Source organism: Notolabrus celidotus, chromosome 15 (assembly GCF_009762535.1).
Source record: "Notolabrus celidotus isolate fNotCel1 chromosome 15, fNotCel1.pri, whole genome shotgun sequence".
Taxonomy (NCBI): Eukaryota; Metazoa; Chordata; class Actinopteri; order Labriformes; family Labridae; genus Notolabrus; species Notolabrus celidotus.
The window spans coordinates 25,271,858-25,289,747 of NC_048286.1; the positions used below are offsets into that span (position 1 = coordinate 25,271,858).

At 40.8% G+C, this 17,890-nt stretch overlaps 1 protein-coding gene across 3 annotated transcripts; it reads left to right on the forward strand.

Annotated features, from left to right (window-relative positions):
* The first annotated feature begins 551 nt into the window (after positions 1-551).
* Positions 552-17,259, forward strand: LOC117826618 (angiopoietin-related protein 1-like). 3 transcript variants are annotated; one of them, XM_034702803.1, is made up of 7 exons: positions 552-633; positions 1,198-1,295; positions 4,354-4,514; positions 10,024-10,856; positions 13,711-13,904; positions 14,966-15,236; positions 16,620-17,259. In XM_034702803.1, the coding sequence occupies exons 4-7, from the start codon at positions 10,055-10,057 to the stop codon at positions 16,805-16,807; spliced, it is 1,455 nt and encodes a 484-aa protein (XP_034558694.1). In that variant the 5' UTR covers positions 552-633; positions 1,198-1,295; positions 4,354-4,514; positions 10,024-10,054; the 3' UTR covers positions 16,808-17,259. The 3 variants fall into 3 exon arrangements, with proteins under 3 accessions (XP_034558694.1, XP_034558695.1, XP_034558696.1); XM_034702804.1 differs by lacking the exon at positions 4,354-4,514; XM_034702805.1 differs by lacking the exons at positions 552-633; positions 1,198-1,295; positions 4,354-4,514 and adding an exon at positions 8,602-8,687.
* Positions 17,260-17,890: the final 631 nt, after the last annotated feature.

Here is a 17,890-nt window from a genome sequence, read left to right on the forward strand (position 1 = left end):
AGCACGAGGGCACCTAGGGAAGCAATGCAGTCAACCCACTGCTAGAATATAGGCCAGGGCATGTCATGTGAAAAGGTAGGCTACCTATTGTTACAGAATACATTATAGGCTATGTTTAAAATCAACATGGGTGTGCAGGTCCCCATTTACAGTAGAATCATCAACCGATATTCAGAGTACTGTTTAACATTTTGATTTGAACAGGTGGTAATGGCTCTATATAATGCCCTACATTTGAATAACAGTTGTCTGATCACATTATATGAATTTCAGAAGCACATGTAAGTCCTGACAGTTGTCTTCAAGGATTCTTCAGTAGAGCCACAGAGTAACACAAGACCTGTAACACTGCAAGAGTCTAATTTTAACCTCAACAGATGAGTGACTGCACAGCAAGTAAAGCCCATTTAAATCACCTAATCCGCCCGCTCTCTGCAGGGCAAAGTGGACAAGAGCAGTAGGTCCCAAATAGAGGTTTGTAGCATTAAGTGTGTGAAAGCTGACGACAGTTTAACACCAGCTGAATCTAACAACAACCTGCAGAAAGAGTCAGAGCAAAGTGAAAAACAGAAGACGGGAACGAAAATTAAGGACAAACCACACAGCAGGGCGTCGTTCAGCAAACGTTGACATGTAAATATTTCATATTTTAACTAATATCTTCGCTTTAAAGCTGAGAAAAGAAAATGTGAAATATTATGTTGATTTCAGTCGCTCTTGTTGTTAAACTGTCTCAATGTGACCGCGTGTGATTGGTCAGTGCGTGTGACGTCACCAATAGTTAACTAGAGGTCATTAGAGGAAGTGTAAGATTTTATATATTGAAGCTGTCTTGTTCAGACCTTTTACAGTCTATGGTTCAAACTAATTAACAAAAGTCTGTGGTTGTTTCCCTTACTGATTATGTGGTGTGGTTGTTTTTATTTAAGGTGAGAACACCCAGGAGTTATTGGCTCTTTACAATTATTGAAAAGTTAGTTATTTTAGGTACAGATTTTAGGGGTTTATTTGACAAAAAAAAAGCAAATTGCTGTGTTCAGAGACCGACAATCCCTAAATTGCATAACGCAAATTATTAGTTGATCATTCCTGTACAGCCAGCAAGAGACTATTTAATTGGAAACTTGGTTAACTGAAATTAAACTACGTTTGAGATAGCATCTTCATCTTGTGTTGTGTTCTTTTGCTTTCCTGGAGAGGGTGCAGGGCCGTTACAGTGGCAAGGAGGCACTGCTGCTTCAAAGCCCGGCAAACCAAAAGGGAAGAAGACATGTTCCTCAAGACAGAAATTTGATGTAAGTACCTTCTTTAAAAATGTGCTCTTACCCATGCTTTCTTTGTACGGATTAACAGCAGCACAGCAGACATTTTTGAAAAATGGATTTCCCAAATTAAATGCAGGATGCACGTTGGTTTTATATTAATCCGAATTCAATAACACCAAGAAGTAGCTTGGAGTAAAGTCATTGCTCCTTGGCATATAAAGGAGTCAGTTAAGGTGGTTTGGGTCTTTGTTAAGGATGCCTCCTGGATGCCTCCTTTTAGAGGTGTGGCACGTCCAACTGGGAGCAGACCCAGAGCTCGCAGGGATTAGATTAGATTAGATTAGATTAGATTAGATTAGATTAGATTAGATTAGATTAGATTAGATAACTTTATTGATCCCCTGTGGGGAAAATTTAAATGCTACAAGGGTCTGTTCACAGAATCAACCATCAATAAGACAGTACAGTCTCAAAAACATGACAAATAAACAAATAACACAGTCACACCATTTGAGGCATGATTAACAGCTATGGGTCAGATCCATAACTATAAATGTTCATTAAAAAATCTGACTGCTGCAGGAACAAAGGACCTTCTAAGACATTCTGTGGAGCACTGCAGCATCACCAGTCGCTCACTGAAGGAGCTTCTCAGTCCATTAAAAACATTGTGCAGGGGATCACCTTCAAAGATCACAACAGTTTTTAATTTAGTCCTAGTTCTCTTCTCCAAGGTAACCTCAAGAGAGTCAGGGGTAATCCCAATTACAGAACTAGCCTTTCTGATCAGCTTATTGATTATTTTTCTGTCATCAAGACAAATGCTGCCCCCCCAGCACAGCATAAAAGAGGTCACTAGCCAAAATTCCCTGATAAAAAACATGAAGTAGGTTCCTGCTAGTGTTGAACGATCGTAGTTTCCTCAGGAAGAAGAGTCTTGCCTGAGCCGTTTTGAATACAACCTTGGTGTTCTTTTTCCAGTTTGATTTATTGTCAAGCACGACACCGAGATATTTATAAAACTGCACAATCTCAATCTGCTGACCCTTTATTATCACAGGATAGACTTCTTTTTACTTTCTTCTAAAATCAACAATAAGTTCTTTGGCCTTTCCAACATTCAATTTAAAAAAGTTTGAATCACACCAGTCATGTAAGCTAGTTCATTAATGTTGAAGCAGTTTTAACATCTATCTATCTATCTATCTATCTATCTATCTATCTATCTATCTATCTATCTATCTATCTATCTATCTATCTATCTATCTATCTATCTATCTATCTATCTATCTATCTATCTATCTATCTATCTATCATTAAGTAGAACTTTGATTCTTCCATGTAGAATTAAAAATGGACCTACCACTGTGAAGTTGGAGCTGGTAATAAACTAATTTAGCCACAAGGAGGGGCTCACAGAGAGAGCTAAGCAATTATCCAATATGAGGGCTTGTCTGCTCAGATGAAAACATAATTTTTGGTAGGCCAACTAAACAAAATATCTTGAGCTTGAAGATCCACTCTGAACATCAAACCAGAAAAATACTCTAAGCAGGGATGTTCACAAGACTTTCCTGGGACATGGGTAAAAATCAAAAAGGGGCACCCCATATTTTTGTAAACATGGGGGGCCCCCTGTCATGAAAAAAAAAGGAAATAAGCACTGTGCTTTGTTGAAATGTATAAATAATGTGACTTAAGGGCTCCTGTAAAAAGAGTTCATTTGGGACACTTAGAAGTCATGTTTTAATTTAAGTTTTAAAAAGTCACAATCAGTGGCCAAAACACACAATAAATCATGGAGTTCACTTTCTGATATTCATAGCCTTTATGAATTATGAGGAGTTAGGCAAAAGGATGTCTGGGCTGTCATTGAGGAAGATTTTGAAGATTTTGAATTTGAATTATCTGTTAAATCACAAAAAGATATACAGAAACTTTCCATAAAAGTAAGGGTTTCAAAACAGATTTAATCTCTCTTATCCCTTTCTTGCCCTTGGACCCCACAGACTTCTCTTGAGACCCCAGTTGGACTCAACCCACATGTTGAGAAACCCTGACTACACAAGAGTAGTGCTTGTTTAATGTGTTGCAGATATAGTGATATCCAGACGTGGTTCGAGTTAGCACATAATGTGTTTTTTAGCTTCTTTCAGTAACAGCTTCCTCCACACACATGTTCTTCCATGTATAATTTATTTAAATAGCATGACCTCTATTATACACAACCGACCACCTAGGAGGCACACACTCTTAACACACATACACAACATATGGTCTCATGCATGTATATGGCACATGCACACATGCATCCACACTCCTACATTTGGGTTGCCTTGTGTGCTTATTAACAAATCCTTCCTCCCACATGCTGAAGTATTTCTCCCCATGTAGAGAATCCCCATGCATCAAAGCCTGTGCTTCCTCCTCCATTCAAAACATTTTGCTGAGGGCCGTTCTTTTTTGTCTGCAAAGCCCCTCTGCTTATTGTCCTCATAACCAAATAAACACAGCTGCCAATAGCTTTTGGACGGCCACAAGAGACACACTGATCCCATATTTGGAGCAAAAACAGCAGAAACACTCACATCCAAAACAATTCCTTCATTATTATGCTTAAGCTACTGGATCGCCAGGATCACTCAGTCATTAGATTTGAGGCGATGGGAAACAGCTTTATGAGAAAAAGTAAGTAGACTATGAGGAATTTTTGTGACAAATGAAGCTGTTTGTGAGAGAAGAAAAAGGAGAGTTGATGTGCATGTCATCAACTTCTACAAACCTGACAGACAAATAGCCTGTGGGAGCAGCACAGCATTGTAAACAAGACCTTAGGAGAAGTAAATGATTACAGCTTGACTGATTTTGAGTGTCCTCAAAACTATTGCTGACTCCCAGCCAGTCTGACCTAAAACTCATATTAGGAGGAGCCTCGTGTTTTGTTCTCAAACTTTACACAACATCAGTCAAGGAAGGCAGGGCAAAGCCTTCCCTCTGCTGCAAAACTCACACCGTCAGCCTGCCTCTCTCTGAGTTTGGACCACCCTCTACTGTTCTCCTGGTGGACGGGGTTTTGCTTGTGCCATAGCTGTGAGCAGGCCTTCATTTTCAATGAGAGCACAGACAGAGGGGGACTGAGAGTGAAAGGAGGAGAATGGAGAGCATGAACCTGTGTAGGCAACACAACTGAGACATCAAGCTGGGCCTTATCTGCAACTCCTGGACTGATAACTGAACTCACATACTCAGGTAAAGTTTTATCTTACATTTGAGTGCTTTTTGTGTAATCAAAAGGATACAAAAAGTAGAAATGTCTGATTTTCTCAATCATCAATGAATGGGAAATTTTAAATAACTCATGAATGCAAAGAAAAATGGTGAAATAAGGAAAGATTTGAACTTTAAGTAGAGGTTAAGGTACTTAAGACTTCCATTCTATGAAAAAACTGTAAAATGCTACATTTCATAGATGTATCTGGTGCAAAAACCCATGGTCATACCCTGTACAACCCAGGTCATGAATCATGTCATCCCCTTAGCAGACAGACCTAATCAGTGGCACCATCAGAATAACTTCTGGGCTAATTGTCGCAGTCCTCACAATCTGCTGGCTTCAAGCAAAAGCCACAACAAAGTTAGACAATGAGGACTCTGATTTCTTATAGACTTGTAGTGTATGTTGAAAGAAAGTTGGAGCAGAAATAACAGGACACAAATCTATTCCCTGGAACAGGCTTTCTGGGGGATTTCAATGTCAAAGAAAAACTTTAATTGGGAGCATACTAGTAGACAGTTAGACCTCAATGGGACCACTTAGAGTCAGTGGGGCGACTGGCAGTGTCATCCTGTTCCTCACGGTTGGTAAAACCCGCTACAAAGTTTGACCTGTCTGGTAGCAAGGACTGAATTAATCTAGATGGAGTGACTGGATCTGGTCAGGTCTGGCTGTGAGCGAGGAGAAGAGGAAAATACTCTTTTTTGTAAGTCAAGAAAAAAACCATGGCTGCTGTGGTTGACTTGATGAAGACCAGCCGGGTGTGAACGACAGAGAGGAACCTGGCGGTAAGAACTGCCGATGAGATTCACAGCCCTGGCTGAGGAGAACTTTATGTAAACACTGTCACTCCTGTCAGACCAGGGCCTGTGAGATTCATATTGTGTGGTTGCAGACGTGCAGACGTGCAGACGAGCCAAATCACTGAGACGGAGGTATAGAAGGGGGATGACCTGTGATTAAGGAAAGACAGGGAAAAGTCCTTTCTTGGTAATAATAATGGACTGAGAGTGCCAAGGTGTTTTCTGAGCTCTGACACATGGCCCATTTTCCTTAAAGTGCCTTTTCCCTCTGCTCCCAGATGGTTTATAATCTGTAACAAAACAAACTGCTGAAGCTAAAAATACAGGCTTCAAGGGATTTGTGTGTGCCGCTGAACTTTCAAGCCAGTTATTAAACGCTAAAGTTGGCTCATACACTTTCTTTGTGTAATTTTCCCGGGAAAACATGAAAAACTTGATATTCTATAACTCCCTTTAGACAAGCTTCTTTTCCCTTAGACAATGATAAAGGATACCACTCAGCTTCAGCAGCAGTTTGAGCTTAGGTAATGCTCTGGGATCTGTCCCATTAAGTGTGGTCAGGACTCTTCAGAGCAACTAAACATCAAGAAGCGACCACAGGAATGACTCAAAGCCTCTGCTGTCTCTCTTGGACTCATTTATCTTTGCTTCTTTGGCATCTGTTAAAACCTTCTGCAGATTTGTTTTGATGAGCTCCTATGTGCAGTGGATCATATTGTATGCCTGTCAGAAGTGTTAGATGAAGGTTAGTCAGCCTCACTGGCCACATTCACCAGACTGCCTTCTGGTTGGATTTTTCCCTGCTGCCAAAATCAGCCTCGAGTTGGCTTCCTATTCGCTCCACTTTAGGATCCGAGCCTGGCTATTGAATGTGCAAGGAGGGACCTTCACTTAGCATGCATTTTTGAACGTCACCCCCCTCCTCCTGTTCCACTCATTGTGCTGTCAAAACCAATAAGATCAAATGGCAAGCCTCCCTTCCAAAAATAGACTCAGAAAACATTACTCATAAACCAGGGATTCCTGCTCCCCCTGCTGCTCCCTGAACACTTCACTTCTTTCATGCCTACACAAAATCAGAATGTCCTCCTTGAACCAGCCAGGTAGAAATGTCACAAGTTAATATGAGTCATGAGGACAACATTTACCCCTGGCTGACTTCTACCATTTCGCTCATTACTGGAACACACAGTTTTACGCCTCATTAATTGAACAATAAATCATCAATTAATCAATCCCTTTTTATTTGTACAGGACCAAATAGCAACAAAAGTTATCTCACGACACTCCAGAGAGCCAATCCAGACAGTACTCTTTGCTGCATTGGTAACAGAAACCCATAATGAATTGAAAATGAGTGAGCATTAGCTAACAATGGCCAGACAAACTTCACAGGCAGAAACCTTGAGCAGAACCAGACACATCTGCTGTAACCAGTCGAGAAAGATGGGCAGAGTAAACCCTAATTAAATTATATTTGTAATATCATCCATGGCTATATTAGAGTCATGTTGCGACACACACTTCTTGCTTTGTGTCAAATTTTGTCACACTCAGAGGGATATTTAGATGTTAATTCTCCACGCGTGCCAGAGCAGGTCTATTGAAACTCTATCGGGGAGGTTTGGAGAAGGTCTGAGCCATGAGATCGGCAGAAATATGAAAAACAAATCCCGGCACTTGCGCACACACCCAGACACCTGATACAGATGTGGCCTTAATGAAAGAGAAACCATGAGGGAATGTATTGAAAAATTGAGTTACGATAACAGATTTGTGGTAGGCGGGTAGCGCTGCTCTTAGTCCACCACAAGTGTACCAGAAAGTGCATCTTGCCAAGGGCAGGACTGTCTGCAGAATTTAATGTGATTTCAGCTGTGTCTCTGCCACCGTCTGCTACTTTTCACTTCAGATTTTCATGCTCACTTACTTTATAATCAAGCACAACCCTAGTGTTGAGTTTTAACTGGAAGCATGCAGTGTTGTGCCAGCAGATGCACCTTGACAATTTAGGATTTGCAGGCACAGTGCTTATGTTGGATTATATCGGGTTAGAGGGGGGGAAAGAAAAACATCTGGTAGGAAATTGTACAAAATAAGCGGTAACAAAGAGCAGCACTTCCTTGTCACCACTTGGCCCAATAAGAAAAAGTCTGTTGAGTTTAATACTTCTTACAGTCAGCGAAGCCAATAAAATGCCAAAGCCAACAATGAAATCATCCTACTAACAAGTACTGTTTGTATAGCCAAAGCTTGATTATTCATAATCCTGAGCTCAATACAGAACAGTTCATCCAAGAACTCCTACTAAAAACCAACAATAAGCCACAGCGTTGCACTACATGTCCCCATGTTATGACAAACAGACACTGTACTTTATTTTTAGTCCATTCTGTCTTTGTCAATAATCCCCACCAACAAAATATATATATACTTCTTTTACTGAATACAGTCATCTACAAACACACAATTTACTTCTCTTTGACTTCTGTTTGCTAAAACAAACAGCCTGGTTGTTTAAGGAATAGACTATGCTTTATGTAGAAACACACAGCTCTGTTATCATTTCTGTGAGGCTATTCCTGTACAAGTGTGTTGAGTTTAATGCTAACATCAGCATACAAGAAATAGACTGGATACATTGACATGTCGCTGTTAACCAGGTATAATGTCACCATTTAAGTTTAGCATACATGAATGCTAAGATATGCTAATTAAGAAATACCAAATGCAGCAGAGGCTGAGAATTGTTACCTGTGGAAGTCTTTTTTACAAACACACTTGGTTGTAAAAGAGATTGAAATAAATGCTAATGCCTTCACATGACCTACAAAAGCAGAAGAGACCACGAGCCAGCAGATTCATTATTTTGATATAATATATTTCAAAACTATGACTGTATATAACTATGATTTGCTGTTTGCTTTGTCAGAGGTGGGGTTTCTGTTAAAAATCTATAATTTGGGATGAGTTAAAAGGCTGACAGTAGATTTCTTTATTAGTGCCCTCAAATGTGACTTTGAAAGAACATCTTTTGTAAGTCCTTAAAGAATTAAGCTTAGACGATTTATGCCACTTGGTCATGTTTTTTTTCTTTAAGTCAAAAGGAATATAACAACTGTTTAATACTTTAATGAAAGTAGGTTGTGAAGACAGAAAGGGTAAATGTTATTTTTTTGTAAATGCACTGGCCACCCCTGCCTATGTGAGAGCCTCAGTTGGGCCATCCCGGTCAAAAAGTTCTGGACACGCCCCTTGGGGTAGGGGTGGTCTTCTCAAACAGAAGTCTGTTAGCTACTTGATGCACCTTTGACCAGCTACAATGTTACACACCTCAAGAGGCAGGTAGGTATGCTTCTGCTCCTGGCCCACCTGAAGACAGGGCAAGTGTGGGTACTTAAGCTGCAGGTTGTACTTCTCCCTGAAGTAGTGGGATACAGTGCGCTCTACAGTCTGACCATTTTCCAGCTGTAGAGAAGTTTAAGTGTCCTTTGGCAAGACACTTAATCAAAACTGTCCCTGGTGGCTGTGTCAGTGTGTGTGAATGGTATTGGTTGATACTGATGGCAGCTTTACATAACTACCTCTGCCATCAGTGTGTGAATGTGGTGTGAATGGGTGAATGTGACGTAATGTAAAAATGCTTTCAGTGGTCAGAAGAGTGAAAAAAAGTACTTTATGAATACAGGCCATTTACCATTGACCACTTACATAGCCATACCATACACAGAAGTGATCTGGTGGGTGGAACCACCAGATTGACATCACGCTTACCACAACATACTTTTAACTCAATGATAACACGTCAAAGATCCTTTGAGGCTGGTACGGTCCACAGCTGGACATAGTCTTATGTTGATTTGAGGTAGACACACAATTATTGAAGTTCAAAGATTCTTGTGTTGATGTTTGTTTCTCTCTTGGTTTCTTCTCCACTCTGCTAATTTATAAAAACAAAAAAAGCCCACATTTGTCAACAGAGCTGTCAACAACTTCACATTCCTTATTTTTTATTATCAAACAGCTGATAAAAATTAACATCTGTCTTTATGATGAACACGTGTACAAAGGCTTAATCAGAATGATTAGAAGTACTTATAACGTCAGCTGTGCCATTCATCTTTTTGTACAGTCTTTGCTGAAAACACTCCAGCAGGCAGGTGTCAGCTTTTTCTTTTTTTTTACATCCTCCACTGCAAAGATTCATGGTGGGTGATAAATATGCCATTTAAAAGACATCAGGATAAGATTGTCAATCAGAAAACAGAACTTTGGCGTGTTCAAAACAAAGATAAGGACCAATATGGTGATCACAACAAGTTCTGTCCATACACAAGTCCCTGAAATCCCTGAAATAGATGATTAGGCATTTTACTCAAAACCTCAGATCCAAACCTTATGGAGCAGCATGAGGTTAACAGGAAACAGGGGCCCCTTGCGTCAAATTACTATCAGCTGTGAATTAAAATATAGTGAGCCATTAAAGAGACTAATATCTTTGCCAGGAACTTGGTTGGAAACTGTGAACTTTAAGTGTCAAAACATAGGTCAGCAAGTCTGAAATTCTTAGCTAACATCTTGCTGGTTTGTTCTTGGTCTTTATTATAGGATCCTTATGAGATATATGTGTATGAGATACAGCCAACCCTAAACACTTCCACTTGCTCTTTTCTTTTGACAGATCTTGTTCACTGTAGAAGAGAGGAGGAACCATGGGACCTGGAACATGGAGTATACTTTTTCTGTTGTGTCTGTCTCTCTGGAGCAGCAGCCAAGCCCTCGCCAAGCACCCCATTCTCTCTCGGATACGAAGAGCCCCAGAGGCCGGTGGAGACAACAAGAAGTGCTCCTACACCTTCCTGGTCCCTGAACAAAAGATCACAGGACCCATCTGTGCCGCCCGCGGTTACTCAACCGACAAGGACCGAGTGACACGTCTAGACGTGGCAGGTGTGCGAGATCTCCTGTCAAAGCAGCGTCGGGAAATGGAGACCTTGAAGCTGGTGGTGGATGTAGATGGCAATTTGGTGAATGAGATGAAGCTGTTGAGGAAGGAAAGCAGGAACATGAACTCTAGAGTGACTCAGCTCTACATGCAGCTGCTGCATGAGATCATCAGGAAGAGGGACAACTCTCTAGAGCTGGCACAGCTGGAGACACGCGTCCTAAATGCTACGACTGAGTCACTACGCTTGGCCTCCAGGTACAGGGAACTGGAGGCCAAATATGCAGCCCTATCTGCAATAGTGAACAACCAGTCTGTGCTGATTGGTGCATTAGAGGAGCGATGTATGCAGGTGTACAGTCGTAGGCATGAGCAGCCACCAGTGGGTCCTCCACTTGTGCAGGTGGTACCAGAAAACATTCCTGTTAATGTGCCTCGTTTCACCAATGAGATCCAGAGGGACAATGCACGAGGGTTTGCCCGAGAGAGAGGCTCTCGCTCTGGGCCGTCACCAACAAGTGGCACCCTGGAAGTCCAGAAACCACCACAGAGGAACTTCAGTACTGAAGGTGAGTAAGTTGGTGGATGATCCATTCATCCTTCCACCTGCTTATTTATTTCCATTCATCATTTGATTAATTCAGCCACAAAATTCTGAAACATTCATGGTCAAATATTTAGTGGACATTGGTTTCAGGCTAACCGCAACCAAATAATAATCAGAGTTAGACAGATGTTAGTCAGTGGCCTTATTTTCAAAGGTTAGAGATTTGCAAACTCAGCTAGAGCTCAGTTCACTGCTCAACATAAAGAACACAAACCCAGATGGAAATAAAAATGTTGTAATGTCTGAAGTAAGGAATGGGACTTAAAGCAAAGCAAAGAAAGACCTAAACAGTGTGATTTTGCTCATCAACAGAAATACCTGACACATTAAGATTGCCCTCGCCCAAAAATAATAAAGTGTGTAGCTTTAGTTTCAGTGCAGCTAAGTATGAAAATGATCCTTTTCTAGACTTTTCCATTACATGTGAGACGCAACCAGGCTGCCATGATAGACTGCTAACCACAAAGTTAAAGCACTTCTGGCATACTTCATGAACTGAATGGGCTTCCTTTACATTATTATTATTATTAACCTGGAGGGGGTACTCCACCTTTAAACAAACACACAGCTACATGTGGTTTTAATTGAAAATCTTGTAATGAGAATGTTGAAATACTTTGAGAAAAAGCAGATGTGGTTCACCTATAGGGTGGGTTAACCATTTTGTTTTTACCACAAATGAAAGCAAGTAATTTTGTGTTAGAATGACGTAATTTTCTCCATTCTCTGCTGCTGTTCTTGGACAACATAGTAAACATCTTTGTTTAAAATGTGTTCTCTATTATTCTGTCTGCTTGTGTGATTTTTGTTCTTGTTTACTGTTTTTTCCTACTCAGCCCTCAGACTGTGACTACAAAGTCTTTCATGTAAATTCATGACAGTCATGTTGTTCTCTACTAAAAGTGGCTAAAACTACCCTATAAAGCAAAAACACAGTGACTACATGCTAAGTCAACCTTGAGCTTAAGATTTAGACTTACTGACTTAAGTTTAACTGCATACATTTTTTTGGCCATACACATTTTTAAAAAGGGGGCAAACAGGGAGAACAATAGCTAGGCTAGCATAACGGCAACCGGAGCTTCCCTGAGCTATGTTGGTTAGCTGTCTTTTTCCAAACTCTATCACTGACTTAAAAAATATGTCATATTCAAACATATTAGACATTAATAGAACTCTCTGACATACAGCAACATCATCATATAAATGAACAGCCAATCATATTGTGTCCACGTTTAAATAGCTAATTTCTCTATCTGCACTCAATGTATGATTTTTAGGTGATAGATAGATAGATAGATAGATAGATAGATAAATAGATAGATAGATAGATAGATAGATAGATAGATAGATAGATAGATAGATAGATAGATAGATAGATAGATAGATAGATAGACTGATTGATTGATTGATTGATTGATTGATTGATTGATTGATTGATTGATTGATTGATATTTGTCCTTAATAAGGAAATTTGTTGTCACCGTCTGTACCAAGAATACATGTATAAAACACAAATAAACAATAAACATCCACCCAGCCTCACAACAATGAAGCACATCATCCCACATATATACACACCGGACACATATGAACACACCGGACACATTACATGGGCATTTTGTTTAGCAGTGCTATGGCCAACGGGACAAAGCTTCTACCAAAGTGGACTCGCCTACACTAAAGGGATCTGTATCTGCAACAAGATAGACAGTAGCTATTAGCCGGGAGGATGGCAGCCCGCCTCACCTCCCCTTCTTTGCCTCATAATTTGACCGGAAGTTAGATTGAGTCAGCATTTCCAATATGGTGGCCGCCGTTGATAGGCTTCTAAATTCTGCATCAGAAACCAATGGGTAATACCATGCAGACCACATCAATGTTATTGAGTTTGTTTAATGGTAATGGTAATCATCCAAAAATAATCTCAATAATGGGATATTCTTAAAATCTAAAGAAAATGCGAATAAAGTTGGTATTTTGTTATTTTACCTTAAATGAAGGTAATGAAGGTCATATATGGTATTTAAGTACTGTCTTGCCACAGTGAGGGAATTGGCTCCTTACTCTGCTGCTGTGAGTGTTCTGAGAGGACATCTTGTCTTAGAGAAATGTGTTTTCTATTACTATGTCTGCTTGTGTGATGTTTGTCCCTGTTTATTCGTTGGTTCTACTTAGTTTGCTCTCAGACAGTGACTACATCATCTCTCATGTAATCTGTTTCCAAAATTGTCTAAAACTGCTCCACAAAGCAAAAACACTGTGACTCCATGCCCAGTCAAATTTTGGTTTCCACCACATTCAGTCTTTTAGACAAAGTTTAAATGAAAGCACCTTTAAGCATTGGAAAACAAGAATATAAGGGAATAAACAGCACAGCCTATTAATGCTAGCCTAAGAGTTACAGCTTGCTTTAGCTAAAGTATGCTGGCATGGAAAGCTGGAGAGAAACAGGAAATGTGAGGTATAGGGAATGGGGAAGACATGCAGCAAATGGTAGAGGCTTGGAATTGCGCCTGCAACCGATGCGACGAGGACTAGCCTCTGTATATGGGGTGCACGCTTAGACCACTAGGCCAATGGCACCCCAATTTAGCTATTTTGACAATGTGTAAATGAAGCTGTCACTAAAAATGTAAGTAAACAGGAGAAAAACACCCCAGAACAAGTAGTTCTACAATATTAAACTAGGAAAGTTACCCTGTTCAAAAGTTCAAACACTGACTGTCTAGTTCAACACTTTCCACAGTCTCACTTCCAGCATGTCCCCGTCTATCTTACCAACTACTGACCTCTCTTGTTTGTCTTTCCTTTAGGCCCATTCAGAGACTGTCTCGATGCACAGGAAGCTGGCCACAGCACCAGCGGTATGTATCTGATCAAACCAGACGAAGCAGAGAGACCAGTACAGGCCTGGTGTGAACAGGATATCGACAATGGGGGCTGGACTGTCATCCAGAGCAGGAGAGATGGATCTGTTAACTTCTTTAGAAACTGGGACAACTACAAGGTGATGACACAGACACTTTCTCTGCCAATTTTTCTCTCTCCTCTCCGGAGTCAACTATTTTAGTCATACAGGGTCAGTAGGGGTGCTGTTATATGACCCAACTGGGCAAACCATCTGGGGTCTATGGGACTATTTCCCTGTCTGGAATCCTTGTGTTTTCATTTACAATAAAATATAATGCCCTGTCAGCAGCGCCTTTCGTGAAGGTCATTTGGTTTGAGATTCCCATTATGAAACAGTAGATGCCCCACTAGGAAGGTATGTTCCACAGCTCAATCTGCAGATGTTTCTTTCCAAAACCGCTACTACTGTGGTGCCTTCCTGGATGAATGGCTGGTTGGCTTACTACGCCACACCATATAGGCCCTCTCATCAAAGCTCTGTGAGAATGAGACGGAGTATATATCACTGCTGGCAGCCGCTACAATCCAGGTTTCCATTCAGCCACGCCAGGCTTGTGCATGTGTAACTAGAAGCTAAATTGCTCTCTTCAACATTGATTTGCCTCTGCGCTCTCCCACAAAGCCACCACATGTACGCACACACGGCAACAGAGACAAGGCCACGACTGAAACCCTACATCGTTCATCATCTGTTGGCTCATACTACTAATCCACAATCACAAACCTCAACTTTCTCTACCAAGTGAAGTGTTCTGGATACACACGCCAGGCGTAGATTGCTCGTGGTTATTCAACACTAAGGGAGCTGGCCAGTTTCGCCATTAGCTGTGATCCAAGAGATCTGTGAGGTTTGAGTGAGAAACCAGAATCTGGAGATGGATGCTTATTTTCCTGCAGAAACTAAACAACATGTCACTGTTAGTCATTTCAAAGACAGTGAGGCATTCTTTCGCCACAGTCTCTTTTGAAGTCCTGTAGTTTATCTTATCCATAATCCAAACGCCATCAATAGGGAAATTCTCATTTGCTCTGTCACAATCCCAAAGACTCATCCACAAGATGGGTTTATGTTCCTAAACAATTCTCATCAGGCTAAACAATTGGCATTTTTTCCCAAACTCTAAACGTAACCATCCTTTTGTTCTTCCTTTGACTCAGAGCGGCTTTGGCAACATAGACGGGGAGTACTGGCTTGGTCTGGAAGGCATCTACAAGCTGGGGAGACAGGGGGACTATAAGCTGCTGGTGGAGCTGGAGGACTGGATGGACAAGAAGGTCTATGCTCAGTACAGCAGCTTCCATCTGGAGCCTGAGAGTGAAGGTTTCCGTCTGCGTTTGGGTATCTACCAGGGCAACGCTGGGGACTCCCTCAGCAGCCACAACGGAAAACAATTCACTACTCTAGATCGAGACAAGGACGGCTTTGCAGGTACATGAACAAGGGGTCCCTTCATTCTGTTATACCAAACAGTCTCATTTTAAGCGTGTCATATTTTGTTGAAATGTAAAGACTCCTTTCTCCTGCTCTCTTGCAGTTTGTAATGCCCACTGACATCAGTCTGATTAGCTGCTCTTGTTTGCTGAGCTCGTAGGTGGTAGCTCAAACTAGAGCTGAAACTCAGACTCGCTGTTATCTTGCTATTTTCAATCATGGCAGCAACAGGAAAACGTTGCAGTGGCTTAACTACAGTGTGCAAATAACATGATTTTAAGAAATGAAGGCGACAATTTTTAACCTTAAATGCATTGCGATTACTGCTTTTATGCCGGCAGCCCTAATTTTACAATAAAAAACAGACTCTCATACTGTAGTTCTAACATATTTTGAAACAAGGTTTACTCAAGCTGGTGGATGGTGCACAGACTTTTATATGAAGGGTAATTGAATGTGGCCCCAGTCCATAGACTGTATAAAATATGGACGTCACCCATCTGTTTCTGAAGCACTGTTTTGAGGCCAGTCGTTGGCGGGAGCCATATTGCTGCTGTCGAGCGATTGTGACGTAAAGAGGCAGGCTTTGGGCTTCCTAGCCAACAGCTACAGTGTTCCCACCTGTCAATCAAGTCAGCTGTGCCTCTCATTGGAAGACTCGTAATCCCAATATATTCGAAATTGGCGCATTAGAAAAAACAGTGTGTGCTGATCGAGAGATGAGCTATCCAGACTACACTCGTCCTTTGTACCAGGCTGTAAACATGTTTATTTCTGCTGTAAAGATTGGCTTTTTTGAATTTTGTGTTAATGTAGTTTCCGGTACTTCCGGAGCCAGCCTCAAGCGGATCTTCGATGAACTGCAGTTTTTAGCACTTCCGCATTGGACTCATATTGTTAGACCGGAGGTTGCCGCTTGCCCCAGTCCCTTTGTTAGGAATACAACAATGCCTCACAGAAATATTTACTCACAATCCAGAGAAGTTGGATTGAGGACATGACCTGTGTAAAATCAGCAAACCAAATAAAGATCCTTCCAGAAGAAAACATTTTATTTATCAATCATTTTTTGAAACAATGTCTGACTTTTTTCCAGACTCAATCCATGTTTATTATCATATTTAGATGGCTAAAAAAAAAGATCAACTTTTCTGATTGGGGAGAAAATTATCTCCATAGTTTTCTTGAATTACTCCTTTGATTACAGTCTCAGAAACATTCACCTCGATACAACGTGACACAAATGTAAGCAGAATGTTTTATTTTTAACAACTGAAATGTCTTTCAGCTTGTCTCCTTCTTGCTTCTTAGAGTTAGTTCCTCTGTTTAAAATATTTCTTCACAAAGCTAACCATCTTTCTTCCTGTTTCTCCACTGCAGGTAACTGTGCCCATTTCCATAAAGGAGGCTGGTGGTACAACGCTTGTGGCCAAGCCAACCTGAACGGTGTCTGGTACACCGGAGGCGTCTACCGCAGCAAATTTCAAGACGGGATCTTCTGGGCCGACTACGGCGGAGGCTTCTATTCCATGAAGTCTGTTCGCATGTTAATCAGGCCCATAGACTGAGGAGATCCTGTATGCCAGGCTGGTCCAGGAGCAGCTATCGGAGGCCGGGGCAAACATGAACCTCATTGACCTCAATAGTAACTTGAACTGCCTCTTTTAACAGACATGGACTCTGTGTGAAGATTGTTGTTTTTACATCATAATATAAGCACACATAGAGGGATTTAGGGTACATTGTTATTTATCTTTGCCTTACAACTCTTAACCACCAAATACACATGATGTTGAAGGGAAGTCAAGATTAATCGTCAAAGTATTGTAGTTAAAAAATACAAGATGTCTGCCTTATAAAGAAACCGCAGTTTTCCTTATAATAAGGTCACCTGGGGAGAGTAGGCGCCACTACTGCAGAACTTCATGGGTATTCATTTCATTCATAAGCTTTAGTCTCATGGGATCTATAAGCAGCTCTGTTAACCTCGCCAAAATAAACATGGGGACGTGGACACTCATATATAGTATTTAACGTTTTTTATTGTTGCTGGAATCTAGAAAATACACTTTATATGAATTTATTTAGACATTTAGAAAACACCAACATTTTCAGATGTTTTAGGTAAAAACATCCACTTTGTGATGATCACGCAAAAACACTAAGGATCTTTCTTTTTTTTTCTTACACTTAAAATGACCTTTGAGGTGTATGTTAAAGTACTTTGTGTGAGTACAGATGGCCTGAAATGATAATTTATGTGTATAATTAACTTATCATAACATTAAAAAGGGCCAGGTGTCCTGAGGGAGCAGTAATTGATCCTACAGAAAAATAGAGCTAATTTCCTCCACTGTATATGTGACAATCATTCTCCAAGTGTGCCTGCACGGATGGAAATTGCTGTTAAATGTTTTTCTCATTTGGCTGTTGATTAAATTTCAGTACGATTCTGAGAAAAACGAGCATTGTTGAGTTGGAAAAAAAAGATGTTTTGGTTGGTTTTTGAGCACGAGAAATATGCTGACCCAAGCGGGTTGAGAGTTATAGGCGATGGACTGACAACGAGAAACACATTGCTGGAAGTCAGACAGGATGAAGAAAGAAGAGGGGAGGGCAAGGGATGAACTGGGGTGGAACTCGTCCAAATT

Bases quoted from the DNA above. Each gene is read 5' to 3' on its own strand.
- LOC117826618 (XM_034702803.1), top strand. From the start codon at position 10,055: ATGGGACCTGGAACATGGAGTATACTTTTTCTGTTGTGTCTGTCTCTC. The intron at 10,857-13,710 runs GTGAGTAAGTTG...TCTTTCCTTTAG, and splicing joins GAGGAACTTCAGTACTGAAG to GCCCATTCAGAGACTGTCTC. The intron at 13,905-14,965 runs GTGATGACACAG...CCTTTGACTCAG, and splicing joins GAAACTGGGACAACTACAAG to AGCGGCTTTGGCAACATAGA.